Source organism: Falco biarmicus, chromosome 8 (assembly GCF_023638135.1).
Source record: "Falco biarmicus isolate bFalBia1 chromosome 8, bFalBia1.pri, whole genome shotgun sequence".
NCBI lineage: Eukaryota > Metazoa > Chordata > Aves > Falconiformes > Falconidae > Falco > Falco biarmicus.
The window spans coordinates 1031096-1048557 of NC_079295.1; the positions used below are offsets into that span (position 1 = coordinate 1031096).

The 17462-nt window shown below is 45.0% G+C and overlaps 1 protein-coding gene across 1 annotated transcript; it reads left to right on the plus strand.

Moving 5' to 3' along the window:
• Window positions 1–1239: 1239 nt before the first annotated feature.
• LOC130153747 (E3 ubiquitin-protein ligase RBBP6-like) lies at window positions 1240–3869 on the plus strand. The gene is made up of 3 exons (XM_056349016.1): window positions 1240–1419; window positions 3652–3751; window positions 3860–3869. The coding sequence occupies exons 1-3, from the start codon at window positions 1254–1256 to the stop codon at window positions 3867–3869; spliced, it is 276 nt and encodes a 91-aa protein (XP_056204991.1). The 5' UTR covers window positions 1240–1253.
• The last annotated feature ends 13593 nt before the right edge of the window (window positions 3870–17462 follow it).

Here is a 17462-nt window from a genome sequence, read left to right on the forward strand (position 1 = left end):
CCTTGGTTTTTTCACCTAAGATAATTTCAGAAACTGCCTCCTTTAACTTAAACATGAAACTCTTCTTCACCTCTTTGTGCACTTGTAGAAAAGCAGGGTGGGGTGGGGGGTGGGGGTGTCTTCAGGAAGTGCCTGCAAAAGAGCCTTTGGGAGATCCTGTCCCTTGACTCACATGTGGGGTAGTGAAGAGTCTGAGAAAGTCATGGGTGTTTTGGTGTTCACCTAAGCAGGTTTTCGTTTTGGTTTTTTTCTTTTTTCTTTTTTATCTTATGTAGCTTATGTCACCAGGTAGTGACAGCCTGGGGATGACAGGAGGGGACAGCAGGCAGTGGCAGTGTGGAGTGTGACCAGAGGGGACAGTAGGCAGGGACAGGCCTGGGGGTTACCGGAGGGGACAGCAGGCAGTGACAGCCTGGGTGGTGACAGGAGGGGACAGCAGGCCATGACAGCCTGGGAGGTGACAGGAGGGGACAGCAGGCCATGACAGCCTGCGTGGTGACAGGAGGGGACAGCAGGCAGTGGCAGCATCGAGGGTGACAGGAGGGGACAGCAGGCCGTGACAGCCTGGGGGGTGACAGGAGGGGACAGCAGGCTTTGACAGCCTGGGGGGTGACAGGAGGGGACAGCAGGCCGTGACAGCCTGGGGGGTGACAGGAGGGGACAACAGGCCGTGACAGCCTGGGGGTTACAGGAGGGGACAGCAAGCCGTGACAGCCTGGGGGTTACAGGAGGGGACAGCAAGCCGTGACAGCCTGGGGGGTGACAGGGCACGGGGCGGTGATGTGCCCAGGGCTGTTGGGAGAGCCCCCACAGGCGCAAGGGCTGACAGGTGACACTGGGTGGTGAAGGCCCCAGGGGGTGACAGCAGGGACACCGCAGCCCTGGGGGGTGACAGGGCACGGGGCGGTGACAGGCTGGGGGACAGCAGGGACACCGGCGGCCCAGGCGGGGCTGATGAAGGCCCCTCCCCCAGGGGCGCTGAGTGGCCCCCTGAGCCCCTCTGTCACAATGCGGAGCCGCCTGGGTTGCCATAGCGAGCAGCTTGGCCTGGCAGCGCTGGTGCGAGGAGGGAGCGGAGGCCGAGCCAGGGCCTGTCCCCATCGTCCTCCCACCGGGGCTGCGAGGAGGAGCCGGCGGGCTCAGCCCGCGCTGCTGGCCCCAGCCCCTCGGTGGGCCCTGACCTGCTGTGGGGGCCGCGAGGCCAGCTGCTGCGTGAGGTGCCATCGCGGAGCGGGCACCGCCTGGCCCCGGCCATGTCGTGTGTCCACTACAAGTTCTCCTCCAGGCTGAACTCCGATGTGGTCACCTTTCACGGCCCCCACATCTCCCTGCGCGACCTCAGGCGCCAGATCATGGGCCGCGAGAGGCTGAAGGCGACCCACTGCGACCTGCAGGTCACCAACGCCCAGACCATGGAAGGTGCGTGGGGGCGGCGGGCGCGGGGACCGGGGACCGGCCGGCTGGCGATGGCGCAGGCGGCCAGTGAGGCGGTTGGGCCATGGCCGGCAGCGGTGACTTGTGCTGGGGCCTCAGAGCTGCTCTTCCGTGGTTGTGCGCTGGCAGCTGCCGTCAGGGCTGTGTGCGCAGCCAGGCACAGCAGCGTACGGGGTCCGTGTGCGACACCGCGCGTGGAAGAGGTTTGGTTTCTGGGAACCCTTCTAGGTAAAACGATAAGGGAATGTGGGACAATGCCTTGTCATCACAGACCTGCCAGATTTCTTTGAAAGCCGGCAGAGAAGGCTGAACATGATAGAAAAGGAGTGGGTGGCTAATTTAAAGGGGCAAAAAAAGTGGGTTTGGTGACTGAAATTTGTCTTCAGCTACTTTTACTCCACCGCATTGGAAAAGCGGTGCTTGGCTGCTGCAGAAACTGCTCAGTAGCAACGTTTTGGATCAAGGGTGTATCTGTGAGTGAGAATCTATGCAGACCCTGGAAAGCCATCTTGTAGACGAGTGTTCTGTCTAAAGTATACTTGGCATTTCTTGCTAATACAGCTTCTTTGCTGCACCATGCTACACATTCATTCAGATGCTATTGAGCATCATTTCTTCATTTCTTTCAAACGGTGCATTTTTGTCGTGGTACTGCGTGTTAAACGGTGTCAGGGCAGTACTGAAGTTTTATGGCAGATCAGTTATGGTGAATATACCTAGAAATGTTCTTAGAGAAACCCTAAGTTCTTTTGAATCTGAGAAATGGTGCTTGATTCTCAGAGACGGTAATGGTTTTGTATTACTTAGTGTGCTGTTTCAGTTTGGTAATCTACCGTCTGGCAAAGCTTGCATGTGATTAAAGACTTTGGAATATGACTTGTCAGAAATACAAAGACTTGGAAACCATCTCCATTCCTTAAACATTCAAATTTTATCGGTTGGGGTTTTTTTTCTTTTTTCCTGTGGTTCTGTGACATTCCCACAACAGTCTTGTCTTTACAATGTGTACTCATAGGATTTTTTCCTCTTCCTCTTTGATGTATTAAAACTTAAACAGAATAACATGCCTGCTGCGGTAACTGTAACTTTGGCTCCAGCCTTTCAAGTGGTTGGACCTAAAGACACTGTTTACCTACAGATAGGTAAAGTAGGTTCAGGAGAGTATCTGTGAGCAGACTTAACAGCACGGTGTTAGGGGTCTTGGGGGTGTTACGGGATCGCGTGTCATATACAGCAGTAGAGACAGACACGCAGGTAGAGGCAGACGTACAGGTTGTGACACAGATGCTTACTGGAACTTTTGTAAGGGTGTTTTCCCCGTGAAAATGCAAAAAATCCCCCAGCGGTTGTCAGAGCAAAGCTAAGGAATACATTTCGGTGTCATTTATGTGTATGCCAGATTTTGGGGTTTTATACATAACCGTGACTTTCCGTTTTTATTGGACAGCATCTACGTGCTTAAAGTCACCTTCAGAAGGTGAAGGAAAGAACTAGGCCTGGATGCTCTGCCTAAAGGGGGTTCTTGGAGATCCTCCCTGTGGAGATACGGTAGTGGGTTTTATAACTTTGTGCAGGAGTCCTGACTAAATGTTGGCATGATCTTGGAAAGACCCTTCAGTGAACCTTGAGTGAAGATGGCCAACTTGTTCAGAGTTTTCCGAGCCGCGTGATCACGGAAATCTCGTAATAGAAGCAATGCTAATAGAAGCTAAAAGTAAACAGGATTTTACACATCACTGGGGGGAAAAAAAAAGAGATGGTGGACTCTTTTTGAAGATGGTGGGAAGGCAAAATGGATGGTTGGGATGTGTTTTAAAAGGTGGGAGGCGGGGTGGGGGTGTCCTCTTCCGTGCTCGCTATTATAGAGACATGTTCTAGGGTTTTGTAAGCTAACAGGAGCAAAAGCAATGAAAGTTAGATCAGGAAAGAGCCTCATGTTTTAGCAGACTCTGCTTTAGTGACTTTAGAGACCATTTTGCTGTTGGCATTGAAACGATTCAAAACAAATGGAAAAGATTTTGCTGCTTGTGTTTGACTATCAGACCTGAAGATTTCTGGAAAGGTACCGTGAGTGTGTGGACATGATAAAAGCATGACGCTGTGTGTAAAATGTTGCTTTTCTATCCGTAAAGGGTTCCCTGAAGTGCTATGTCATGACATATTAATATCACTCTTACGAACTGACTGATGCTTTCTCTGTATTGATGTTGTTTTCAGAATACACAGATGACAATGCCCTGATTCCAAGGCACTCATCGGTAACTGTTAGGAGAGTCCCTGTTAGAGGAGTTAAAGCTACCGGCAAGACAGACCTTGGGTAAGTAGCCATAACGCGTTGTGTTCTTTGGGAGGGGTTTCAGTGCGTTCACCTTCTTTGTGGCTGTTGGTTTACGGAGGCATTCCGGTTGTCTCTTTCTTGTTAAAGCTGCTGTTAAATTGTGTTGTGACAGGGCAGATCTGAATGTATCTGTCCCAAAGCAGACTTAGATTTTTCAGCCCGCTGGGACGTGGCATTCAAAGTCCAACAGTGGTAGCTGTTCAGACGTTTGAATTGGGTTTGTTCTTGGGGTTGGTTTTTCTGAGAGTCAAGTTCTCCATCCTGTTTCCTCTATGCAGAGAGATTCCTTATTTTATGCTTTTGCTTGTATTGCTTTTAGAGTAAACGGAGAGACACATTGCAGTGTGAACTGGTAATTGGTTCCCATCTGCCAGCAGTCCGAGTCCCAGTGTTTGACTGCTTCCTTTGTTTGGGGGCGGGGGGGCAGGGTATTCTTACACCCCAGAGGGGTGGGGGTGGCGGGGCTGCATGCTGTCTCCAGAGGAAAGACTGAGAGTGGCCAGCTGGCAAACCGTGCGAACAAGAAGTTTCATTCTTAAGTGATTCCTATTAGTTTCCTAAAGACAATGCCTGTGTCGGGCAAGAGAAAAAGAGCAACGTCCTAAAGCGTATTGCCTTTTGTGCCAGGACGGTGAAGGAGCAGTTGATCTTTTCCAAACCTGAAGCTCAGAAAGCAGTTGAACACATTCCCAAATGTTGGTAGTTACCTTTCTAAGTTTGATTTCACCCTAAGCTGCTCTCTGTGCTCCAGGTATTGCTGCTGTATTCCTCAGATTTATGGAGGACAGAGAATCTGATTACAATTGCAGATATTCAAATGTAAGCCTGACTACAGCATTGTTGCTGTCATCGATGTATTCGTCCAGTCCAGTTCTGTATCAGCTGCGTCAGCATGGTTTGAATGGTCATGTTTTCCAGCCTTCTTCAAGACAGACCTCTCCTCCACCATTAGTAGATATTATTGACTTGTGGTTTTGCCGTGTCTTTCTAATGTTAGTTCTCAATAAATAAAGTATACCGGCGAGTTTCAGCGTGTCTCTAAGACTTATCTCTAAGACTTAACCTTGAGACATAACCATAAGTCTTAACCTAAAGACCTAACCTTAAGACTTAACCCTAAGACTCAACCCTAAGACCTAATGGGTAGAAGCTCCTCATCTGGCTCCGGTCAATCTGGGATCATCACTGGGAACCACGGAACTTGGCCAGCACAAGGTCTGTGAGGTAGCAGGTTAAATGAGGCAGAGGAGAAGCCCACCACTCTGATGAGCTGGGTTCTTGGCACCAAGGTACCTCTGTGACATTTTCACTGTGCTGCAGTGTAAAGACGGCCTGTGATTTTCAAAAACTGAAGATCAGTCTTTAAAATGCAATTCCTTGGACAATAATAACATTGTGTCAGGTAAATACATACACCCCTCACCAATGGAGTTTTGGTTTTTTTCTTTGTACCTTTGCTGCTTCTGCAGAAGCCAGTAGTGCAGAGGGCTGAGGGTACAGCTACACAGAGTGGCTTCTGTTCTGTGAGCTCTAACTAGACGTGCAATGGACAGCCATTAAGATTGGGAAAGCTCACAAAAAGCTTAAAAACAGATAAACCACAACATTTCTTTCTTTTTTATAGAACTCCTTAGACTACTCCTTTTTTTATAAAAATGAGAAATCAGGGGTTAGTCATGCTTTTTATGCTATCTAAAGGCTTTAATCAGCAGTGCCTCCCCTGTCCATGCAGAGGAGGTCATGTCCATCTTTTTTCAGATTTTCTGTAGCTGGAAGAAGTGTTTTTGCCAGCCACCACAGACAAGTTTTCCTAAAAGGCATAATCTGTCCATTTAAGTGTTCCTTCAGCCTGATAATGATTTAAAAACTGTGCCTGCTGGTCTGAACCTGGATTTCATGTTCTAGTTCCCTCCTAACCAAATAAATAGAATGTTCTTTGCTGTAGATGCCCCATTGCAACGGGGTCTTCAGGAAGGGATTCTGCATCCAGCCCATCATAAATAATCACGCAGAATTCCAGAGAATATTTTAAGACCAACACGCTCTGCACTGATATACGTCTTCACCACTGTCATCTACAGTGGTGAAGATGACAATGAGGAGTACAATGAAGAGGAAGAGAACTGTAAACAGTTTTTTTCTCTTTTTTTGCAAGGAAGAAGAATGAGGGGCTTTTCAACTCTTGCAATGCACTGCGTGAACGATTTCTTAGAAAGAGCATTACAATTCTAGGAAAGACTTGTCAACAAGTTTTTTGAAATAGTTTCCTAATCTTCAAAATATTGGAGCTGGTAGTCACCAGCTGTGGCTGACGCACCATTTTCTGACTCCTGTGAAATGCCTAACTGTCTGTTTCCATAGTGGTATCATTCCCATACCTCCTTTTCCTTAAATAGAGTTTAAAATGGGGTCCACAAATCAGATGATGCGGTCCACAATTCAGATGGCCATCAAAGAGTCTTCAAAATTTCTCAAAATTCAGGTACTTCTTTTCTGGGAAACATACTCTTTGCGACTTTAACAGAACGTGTATGTGTATGTATGTGTAGGTATTTACAAAGAGGCATTTTGTAAAACATTAGTTAAAACGTTGACTGTCTCTCACTTAGAGGTGAGAGATTCCGGGGGAAGGAATGGATTGCACATTCCCAGCGAGTGAAAGCGAGAGAACACCCTGCTCCCGCGCGTTCCCTCCGTAAATGCCTGTGCTAGTTCTCAGGCGGCCCCAAGCTGCTTTTCACATCCCCCCTGCCCTTCAGGCTGGCTGGCAGGGCTGCCGGTTAGCGCTCCCTCACCGCCTTTCAGGCTGAGCACGCCTGTCAACAAGACAAACAGGAGGGCTTTGCTAACCTTAGTATCCTCAACGGAGACGGGGAAGGAGCACTCGCGTCACCAGCTCTGCTGGCAGGCATCACAGGACAGCAGGTCTGCGCAGAGGTTTTGTGTCGAGCCCTCCCTGGGGACACGCTGATCCCAAAGGTTTCCTTTTGGGTGTCAAAGGGCGATTGTTTTGAAAAGGAGTGCTGAGGATGGTTTTGGAATCATTTAAGATCAACAAAGAGCAGCTTCTGAGTACGTGTTGGACCTGCAGTTCCACTGCACTTGGCAATAGCTGCTGTTAAGGACTCCTTTTCCTGGCCAGGAGCAGAGCTTGTGGGCAGACAAAAACCAACAGAAAATCCAGTACCAACAGAAAATTCTTAAATCCCTTGCTAAGGGATTATCAAAAGCTTGATTCCTTTTAGTGCTTCTGGGTCTGAAGCTGAATTTCAGCAAGCAAAAGCATCTGCCACAACTCTTAAGTTGTGTGTCCTTTTAATGCCGCAAACATAACTAATGCTACTTGCATGCATCCCAGTTAAATGTACCGTGGCTAGCTTCTTCAACCAGTCTGGAGCTTAAAGGCCAGCTTCAAAATGCTGGTGGTGTGCTTTTTTCTACACATAGCTTCAGTCCGCTTGGAAGAAAACTGGATTGGTTCAACAAGTCTTTATGTAAGGTACAAAGAGAGCCTATTTGTAGCCTAACATGAGTGTCAAATAATCAGTACCTGTTAAACAGACTGACAACCTGGCTGAAGACAATGCTACCAAAGAGGATAAGGTACAGGCTATGATGGTACAGTCTTGCTGTGAATACAACCCAGTCAAGGAAGTGTCAGGTATGTTCCTTGAAGGTTATGGGAACATTGTAGAGATGTTTGTTTTAAGAAGAGAGATGCATGCATACCTTTTCCTTTTTTTTTTTTTCTTTTTCAAAAAACTTCTAGTTACATGAAAGACCCCTGGGATCCACCTCCACCATAGTACATTTGCTTTCGTTTTGGAAAACCTGGCCACCATAAGGTTAAGTCTTAGGTTGAAGTCTCATTGTTGAGACCTAGGCATAAGTCTTGGAGCTAAGTCTTAATGTTAGAGTCTTAGGGTTAAGTCCTAAGTTTAAGTCTCAGGGTTAATTCTTAAGTTTAAGCCTTATGGATTGAGTCCTAGGGTTAAGTCTTAAGTTTAAGTCTTAAGTTTAGGTCTAAGGGTTAAGCCTTAGGGTCGAGTCTTGGGGATAAGTCTCAGGGTTATGTCTTAGAGTTAAGTCTCAGTGTTAAGTCTTATGGATAAGACTTAGGGTTAATTTGTAGGGTTAAGTTTTAGTGTTAAGCCTTAGGGTTAGATCTTATTGTTAAGCCTTAAGGTTAATTCTTAGGGTTAAGTCTCAGGGTTAAGATTTAGGGTTAAGTCTTAAAGGTTAAATCTCACGGTTAAGTCTCAAGGTTAATTCTTAAGGTTAAATCTTATGGTTAAGTCTTAGGGTTAAGTATTAAGGTTAAAACTTAAGGTTAAATCTTAGGGTTAAGTCTTAGGGATAACTGTTAGGGTTAAGTCTTAGGGCTAAGTCTTAGGGTTAACTATTAGGGTTAAGACACAGGGTTAAGTCCCATGGTTATATCTTAGTGTTAAGTCTTAGGGTTAAATCTTACCTTTAAGTCTCAGGGTTAAGTCTTAAGGTTAAATCTTAATTTAAGTCTTAGTGTAAAGTCTCAGGGTTGAGTCTTAAGGTTAAGTCATAAGGTTAAATCTTAAGGTTAAGTCTTTGGTTTAAGTTTTACGGTTAAGTCATAGGGTTAAGTCTTATACTTTAAATCTCACGGTTAATTCTCAAGGTTAACTTATAAGGTTAAGTCTTAGGGTTAATTCTTGTAGTTAAGTCTGGGGATAAGTCTAAGGGTTAAGTCTCAAGGTTAAGTCAGGTTTAAGTCTCAGTGTTAAGTCTTAGGTTTAAGTTTTAGGGTTAAATATTAAGGTGAAGTCTTAAATGTAAGTGTTAGTGTTAAGTCTAAGGGTTAAGTCTTAAGGTTAAGTTTTAAATTTAACTCTTAAGGTTAAGTCTTAAGGTTAAATCTTAAGGTTAAGTCTTAGGGTTAAGTCTCAGGGTTAAGTCTTAAGGTTAAATCTTTAAGGTTAACTATTCAGGTTAATACTTACGGTTAAATCTTAAGGTAAAATCTTAAGGATAAGTTTTAGGGTTAAATCTTAGGGTTAACTCTCAGAGTTAAGACTTAACATTAAGTCTTAAGTTTGAGCCTTATGAATAAGTCTTAGGGCTAAGTCTGAACGGTGAGCCATAGGGTTATGTCTTAGGGTTCAGTATTAAGATTAAGTCTGAAGGTTAAGTCTTAGGGTTCACTCTTATGGTTCAGTCTTAGGGTTAAGTCTGAAGGCAAAATCTTAAAGGTTAAATCTCAGGGTTAAGTTTTGCGGTTAAGTCATAGGATTACATCTTATGGTAAAGTCTCACGGTTAAGTCTCATGGTTAACTCTTAAGGTTAAGTTTTAGGATTAAGTCTTAGGGATAAGTCTTAGGGTTAAGTCTCAGAGTTAAGTCTCAAGGATAAGTTCCAGGGTTATGTCTTAGGGTTAAGTCTCAGGGTTAAGTCTTAAGATTAAGTCCTAGGCTTAAGTCTTAAGTTTATGTCTTAAGGTTAAGTCTTGGGTTAAGTCATAGGGTTCAGACGTAGGGTTGAGTCTTAAGTTTCATCCTTTAAGGTTAACCCTTCACCTTAATTCTTAAGGTTAAATCTTAAGGTTAAGTTTTAGGGTTAATTCTCAGGCTTAAGTCTTAAAGTTAAGTCTTAAGGTTGAGCCATAAGTATAAATCATAGGGTTAAGTCTATAGGGTTAAGTCTTTAGTGTATATCTTATGGATTGAGACTCAGGGTTAAGTCTTTAGGTTAAGTCTTAAGGTTAAGTCTTATGGATGAGTCTTAGGGTTAAGTCAAAAGTTTAATTCTTAAGTTTAAGTGTTAGGGTTAACTCTTAGAGTTAAGTCTTGGGGATAAGTCTTAGGGTTAAGTCTTAAAGTTAAGTCTTAAGGTTGAGTCTTAGGGTTAAAACTTAATGTTAAGTCTTGGGTTCAGTATTAGAGTTAAGTTTTATGGTTAAGTCTTAGGGTTAAGTAGTCTTAAAGGTTATATCTCAGGGTTAAGTCTTAGGGTTAAGTTTTAAGGTTAGATCTTAGGGTTAAATCTTAGGATAGAGCCTTAAGGTTGAGTCTTAAGGTTAAATCTTAAAGATAAGTCTTAGGGTTAATTCTCAGGGTTAAGTCTAAACGTTATATCTTTAAGTTTGAGCCTTAAGGTTAGGTCTTAGGGTTAAATCTTAGGTTTAAGTCTTAAAGGTTGAGTCTTAGGGTTAAGTCTTAGGCATATAGTCTTAGGTCTCAGTCTTAAGGTTAAGTCTTAAATTAAAGTCTTAAGGTTACGTCCTAGGGTTAAGTCTTAGTGTTAAGTCTTAGGGTAAAGTCTTAACATTAAGTTTTAAATTTAAGTCTTAAGGTTAAGTCTCAGGGTTAAGTCTTAGGTTAATACTTAGTGGTAAGTCTTAGGGTTATGTTTTAAGGTTAAGTCTTAGGGTGAAGTCTCGGTGTTGAGTCTTAGGGTTAAGTCCTAAATTTAAGTCTTAGGGTTAAGACTTAAGGTTAAGTCTTAAGGTTGAGTCTTAGGGTTAAGTCTTAGGGTTACTACTATTACCGGGAACAGAGGTGTATTTCTCAAGTTCTTGCAACTTAGTCTTCTGCAAGATTGATCGATAGATAGATAGTCAGACGGACAGAAAAATTACGCAATAGCTGCCGTAAATGGTTCAGATTTGTTTCCATCAGGGTAGGGCGCAGAACTTCCTACATGGTGGTTATCTACTTCCTCATGCGGCCAAGAACTCCATCGTGTTTGCCATCACTGCTACCAGTTGCTCTGTTCCTTGCTTCTTTGGGCAACTTTGGAGCCTTTGCTGTGGAAACAGGCTGGTGTGATGAAATTTAGCACATAGGAATACTTCATGGTTTGCTGGCTCTTCAGCAGGGGTTTCCTTCCTCCACTCCCTGCCCAGCTCCACCCCTGTTCTCTTCATTCCTCTGTCCCTCTCCTGTCCCTCTCCTGCCACCACACCGCCCCATCTCACCCCCCTCTGCTGCTCGAAATATTAAGGGAACTAGACCTGTATTGAAAAAAGTGGGGTTTCTCTTTCCTCTCCTGAGGATTTACCACCCAGAGCAGGCTCAGGTTCTGATCCTGCCAACTGCTCCCCAGCGCCTGGATGCTTGCTCTGGGAAACAAGGACAGCTGCTCTAATTCTTTTGCAGGCACAATCTTTGTTTAAATTCTAGTTGAAATGAAATAAAGAGCTGTCATCAGTCCCACCTGTGGCACAGAGAGACACCTGTGTTTCATGCACATGTCTGCACAGAAACACACACAGAGGGAAAAAAGCCCAGAACCGCTTTGTGCAAGGAAGTACGTAAACTCTCCCTATCAGCATTGCTGCTTTGAGCAATTGAATTGTTCTACAGTCAACTGACAAGCCGACACGCTGCCCATCAAATGAGAACCAGAATGTATGCCATTTGCAAGATGGGGCAGCAATAAGCTTTCAACCACTTTCCAGCAAGATCATGTCAAGCAAGGTGGTATACTCATGGATTTTCTCCTCTGCAAAGCCATGAAGAAAACATGAACCGCAGTCCCCAAAGGCAAAGGAGCAAACTGAGGGAGAGCAGCTCATCGGCGCCTTTCAGAGCTTCAACAGTCTGGAGAAATGGGAAAAAACCCCATACAAAGAGAAACAGCAGCCAAGAAGCACTTTTATAAAATGCATATTGGGGCCTGTTCCAGACCTCAGAATGACTTTCAATATTGCTTTGCATGACTATTAGACCAAGGCCTAAAGTGGAGTGATAGCTTCTGCTTGCTGGGGCATGAGAAGATCACTCAAATGAGCGACACAGTAACAAGTGAACACCAAAGGCAACAGCGGAGCTTACCATTTCCCTCCACTGGCGACCAGCTGTGCAGTAAACCAGCTTAACCAGCCTCCCTAAGGATGGCTCTAAAGTCACTGAAAAGGAAAAAAAGAAGGTAAGTTCCTAGCCTGGAATGCAAAGGCACCATCTTGGCTCCCAGGCAGGTGGCACTGATGGCCCAGCAGGGTCATGTCCCCACGTTCCAGGAAAGATAAAAAAAGTGCAGTGTTGCCTTCACAGGCACACGGTGACCTGGGTCAGGAACGGCACGGTGGCCGACCCCTGGCCGCGCGGTCCATTAGCTCACAGACACCAATGTGGTGGATGGCAAATGGCGTTTATTGCTGAACGGCGTGACACTATATAGCCTAGGTTTACACTGTCACTTCCGTTTGCTTACATCATTAACTAAAGCTGTTGGCTACATGGAGGGGGGCCCTGTGTTTCCGTACAGCGCGAGATCTTCCGGTCGCCAGGCCCTACCTAGCAACAGTGCAGGACGTGTTTGTGCGGTGGGTTTGATGCATCCTTTCCGTTTGGTGAAAGCCTGAGGAAGGATGTACCCCACGGTAGGACCGGTGGCACTTTAGACCTGAGGTTAAAAAAGTGCTGCACATCAGTGACACTGCCCAAGCTGCTTTCACCACCAAACAATAAAAGATTTGCTTTCTCCAGTATGGTGGGAATGATGCCATAAAGTCGGTCATGGAGAGAAACCCTCTAAGCCTTGCTTGCAGGTTTCAGAAGGCCGGCATTCTTTATGGCAGTGCTGGGAGCACGGGGGAATGTTTCCTCTGAGCGTGCTCACCCAGTTACTCGAGGGCACGCGCTATGGACAGCAGAGCACTTGCACACTCATAGCGCATTACACATGCATTTTCAGTCAGGCACAGGATGGGTTACAAGTTTCTTGCTTTAATACAAATGAGCACACACCCTCAGACAGCACTGCTGAGGTTTTTTACTAGCTCCCCATGCTCCCCAAGCGGGGCCTTGCCCTCTCTCGGGGGGTATCTGAGTCAGAGGTCGCGATCTCCCCCCACAACAATTACCTCTGCCCAACTTCCAACCAACATTCTGCGGATGGCAGCACTCTATCGGCTTGTCTCCTCCTGTGGCCACAACGTCCTCACCCAGAGGCTCTTTCTGCATCACTGAAGAGAATGGAGTTCTTTTCCCCATCCATTCTTTATTCCCCATCCTTCCCAAGGCTGACTCCCTGGATGAGAGGTCCCTTAATTTGTCACTTCTAACAGCTTTAGAGAGTCAGCTTGGCCTAACCTTTGTGCGCAGGTGTGTTTAACGTAGAGCTAAACACCAAATCAGTGTGGTAACTGGGGAGCTCAGACATCTTGTCCCTTTGCCGAGCCAGCAGCCTTCCCTTAACAGAATCCCTGGACATAAACGTATATACAGTGGAATCTATACGGTGGCATCAAACGTCCGCCCAGACACCACATCCGTCCCTAAAATCCTTCCCCCCAAACAACCCTGAAAGACTTCCCTTGACCCCCTCCTCCACCCTGGCTGTTCCTGAAGTCATCCCCCACCTCCACCTCCCCGCCCTGTCCCTAAAACCTTTTCCCCCAGACCCTGGTCCAGCCCTCCCCCACCCTCGGCCCGTCCCTAAAATCCTTCCCCCAACCCCCCGGTTCTTCCCTAAAGGCCTCCATCAACCCCCCGTCCGTCCCTAAAACCCTTCCCCCAGGCCCCCCAATCTGTTCTCTAAATAACACACACACCCTCAACCCCCCCCACGCCCCCCACCCCCGGTTTATCAATACACACACACACACCTCCCCCCACCCCCCACCCCCCCCACACCCACTCCCACAAACACACATCCTTGCCCCACCCCCACACACCCCGCTCCATCCCTAAACACCTTCATCCATTCCCACCCGTCCGTCCCTAAACCCCTTCCCCCCGCCCCCTCCCCTGCCCCCGTCCCTCTGTCCCTGGCACAGCCCAACTGCCCAGCACCACCAGACCACTCTGGCCCAAACACCGTAAGGCAATGGTTCCCACCTGCCAACAGCAAGTCGAGGAACTTTTTTTTTTCCTAAATAGAAAGAGTTTTACTTCGTACACTGCCGACTACGCCGAATTATGTTTTGCTGACTGACTGGATACACAGCAAAGCTGAACTCCAGATCAAATGTAATCAAATCTATCAAATATATCAAATAATGGAATATATCAATTGCAGTTTCTTGTATTACAATAAAAGAAAACAGCATGCAATATGATAAAAGGAACCAGTAGCAGTTACTGTGAGCAATATGAGAAAAGAGCAACAGAAGCGAAGCATCCAATTGTTATTCCAAAGTGTTAACATGCCTAAGGAAAGGAGACATCACCAATTCCCACCCCAATTCCCTTCGGCTGGGAGCCCCCTTGCAGCTGGTGCCAGGAGTCTCTTGGGAACTGGGAAATTCCCCTGGAGAAGGTGCCAGGAAGGAATTCTCTTGCTGCTTCCCACCGTGCATGGTAGCCATGTGAGGCACAGCGCAAGGGTTCTGCTCCCTGCTTTCTGTGGTGAGAAAATTGACACAGCACTTTAGAACTCATACAGAAGCAAAAAACATGGCTTGGGAAAGTGCAGGGCTGCTCCCCTGGAGAGGGTTCCAGGCAGGAATTCTCTTGCTGCTTCTCACCCTGCCCTGGCAGCCATGTGAGGCACAGCACAAATGTGCTGCTCCCTGCTTTCTGTGGTGAGAAAATTGACACAGCGCATTTGCAATCATACACAGACCCCCAAAGTCACCTTGAAAAAGTAAAAGTGCTGCACAGCTCCCCTGGAGAAGGTGCCAGGAAGGAATTCTCTTGCTGCTTCTCACCCTGCCTGGGCAGCCATGTGAGTCACAGCACAAAAGTTCTGCTCCCTGCTTTCTGTGGTGAGAAAATTGACCAAAACCTTCTGCACTCATGCAGAACCAGAGCTCTCTTTGTGAAAGTGCAGCACTGTTCCCCTGGAGAAGGTGCCAGGCAGGAATTCTCTTGCTGCTTCTCACCCTGCCCTGGCAGCCATGTGAGGCACAGCACTAAAGTGCTGCTCCCTGCTTTCTGTGGTGAGAAAATTGACCCATCATGATTGCACTCGTAGAAAGACAAAAAAACACTCCTTGGGAAAGTGCAGCAGTGTGATGTATGAATTCACTAAGCCTTGTAGTTAAAATATAACGAATATAAGAAATATATCGTCATGAAGCTAGTAGTTGCACAACAAAAGCTGCTGTGAAATTCTCTGTACAGCCCTGTACCAAGCTAAGAACTTATATTTACTCAAAGAATGTAGGTATGGTAATTAGGTCATGTAACCATAGTCTGAAAGAAATAATTAATGAAATAATTAATGAAAGGAGTCTGTTTCTCTTTCTTTAACTTCCTCTAACAAGGGGCCTGTTTATAAGTTATCTAGAGGGAGTGACTAAAAGAAACAAGCAGAAGAAACAAATGGTCGACAAGGACATAAATTAAATCAATCTGGCGACCCAGATGGGACACCTCTCTGCCAGGCTGTAGGACCCGCTGGGGATAGGACTCCCTAGGGTACCCCCGGGATTTCCCAGAGGGACTCCTTGACTCAACGGATCACTGTGGTGGCAGACAAGGACCCCATTGCTGTAAGTGACGGTATTCTTTATTTTGGTTTGTTTGTTTGTTTGGTAGACTGGTCATTTGGAACTGCCCGTAAGTCAAAAGTTAAACTTCTGCAGGGTGGTGTATACTTTTGTGGCTAGCACCTTAAGTATACGTTTGGTTTTGTTGGCATTCAATTGCTGTTTGGTTGGCATTTAATTGCTGTTTGGTTGGCATTCAATTGCCGTTTGGAGCCTGGCAAGTTCACCTATAGGGCTCGTTTGGTACGGTCTCGCTTATTACGGTTTTCTGACTTATTGGGTGTGGAAATTTGACTCTGATTATCGTTAGTGTGATTTCGGCTATATTCTTGGTAATTTTGCTTATTACGGTTTTCTGACTTACTGAGTGTGGACATTTGACTCTATTGTTAGTGTGATTTTGGCTATATTCTTGGTAATCTGGCTTTTTACGGTTTTCTGGGTCTGGGACTTCATCTAGACATGCAGTAGCCATTTTTTTTATCACACAAATGATCCGTGTATGCCTTTGAACATGCACATGCGCAATTTTAAAGCCCCACGGAATGTGTTGGAAAAATCTGTAAAGACCGCGCATGCGAAATCCCTATAGTCTAGCCATGATAGTGACGCATGTAATAAAAAAGGAATGTGTTAAGAAACTATAGTGTTTATAGTTCATTTAAATAATATTGGTTTTTATTATTAAGTGAAACATATAGCTGTAAGTGTTGGTTTTAGGTTTTGTTTTTGTAGGTTATTATTATATGTATTACCCAACCCTTTGGATTTATTTTGAAACCGTGTGTTTGACGCAAAGTAACTTCAATGAACCATTTGACAATCAGTAAAAAACAAATAACAACTTAGTAGCAAACATGAACTAGAAATTGAATAACAGAATAACAGTCCAGCAAAGTCTCATGTAATGTGAAAACAGACTTCTTCACTCGTGAATCCAGTATTTCTCTTCACGAAGTGATGAACAGAAAAGAACAAGCCACTTGGATCCACTATTCAAGAGTAAAGAAAACTCCTGAGAAATCATGGGCCGTCACCCTGGCAGGACCCACAGGACTACGATTCTTCAGGTCATAATTATAGTCAGATGTTTGCCAAATTTGTACTTAACTCTATGGAATAAGAATGTACATTTATCCCTGGTACAAGGCATACCTCAGGCTCTGAATAAAACTGATTGTTGGATATGTACACATATGCCTGAATATGGAGAAAAGGGTATATCATTGATTGGAATTCCATTACCTAGGAATAAATCTTGGGAAAGACTGTGGGAAAATACCTCTTGGAGTATTGAAAATGATGAAATTTTGAAATTAGAGATAAATAGTCCTAAGGTGCAGGAGTCATACTATACGTGTGTTCAGAGATGTAATCCACCCAAAGGATTGGGAAACATGGACCGTAACCCTGTGACCTATGTAGGAATTCAAACTTCTTGTAATACAACTTTAAATATTGGTATCTTGATTTCTGTTAACTCCACAGCTTGGCCAGTGCCAGAAGGAAGAGGATGGTACTGGCTGTGTAATGATACGGCCCAAAAAGTTTTACCGAAAAACTGGATGGGAACATGTACCTTAGGAGCAGTAGTTCCCAATACGACGTTACATGATTCTTTGTCAAAAGGATACTTAGAAATCATATTCAGAGAATTGGACGAGAAATTAAAAATCCTTTGATAGAAAGACCAAGTGCTTTTCATAGCTTTGCTCGATGGTTTATCCCGTGGCTAGGAGTAGGTGAACTGGAAAAGACTATAGTCAATATATCAGTAATGATAGAAAACTTGGAAAACAAAACAATCAGTCCTATAAAGGCACAACAAATAGAAATATCTAGCTTGTCTCAAGTGGTATTACAAAACAGTATGGCTTTGGATTTATTATTGGCTGCTCAAGGAGGAGTATGTGCAATTATTAATACCAGTTGTTGTATATACGTAGATCAGAGTGGAAGATTTTCCACTGATTTAGAAGAAATTTGGAAACAGACCAGAGAATTATACGAGATTACAAAAGATGATCTTTCTTGGGGATTTGAGGAAATGTGGAACAAGTTGACTTCTTGGTTACCTAACCTTCAATGGCTGAAGCAGATTTTTGTTGTAATAATAATTTTTATAATATTCGGAATATTTGTATGTATATTATTTAGATGCATGCTTTGGTGTTTGAATGCAAGTAGATACATATGATGCAAAGGAATTTGCATGTACCTAGAAAAGGGGGGAATGATATTGTATGAATTCACTTTAGGATAGAATAAGCCTTGTAGTT

Coding starts and splice junctions, on each gene's coding strand:
- LOC130153747 (XM_056349016.1), top strand. CDS start 1,254: ATGTCGTGTGTCCACTACAAGTTCTCCTCCAGGCTGAACTCCGATGTG. Junction 1,420..3,651: donor CAACGCCCAGACCATGGAAG/GTGCGTGGGGGC, acceptor TGTTGTTTTCAG/AATACACAGATGACAATGCC.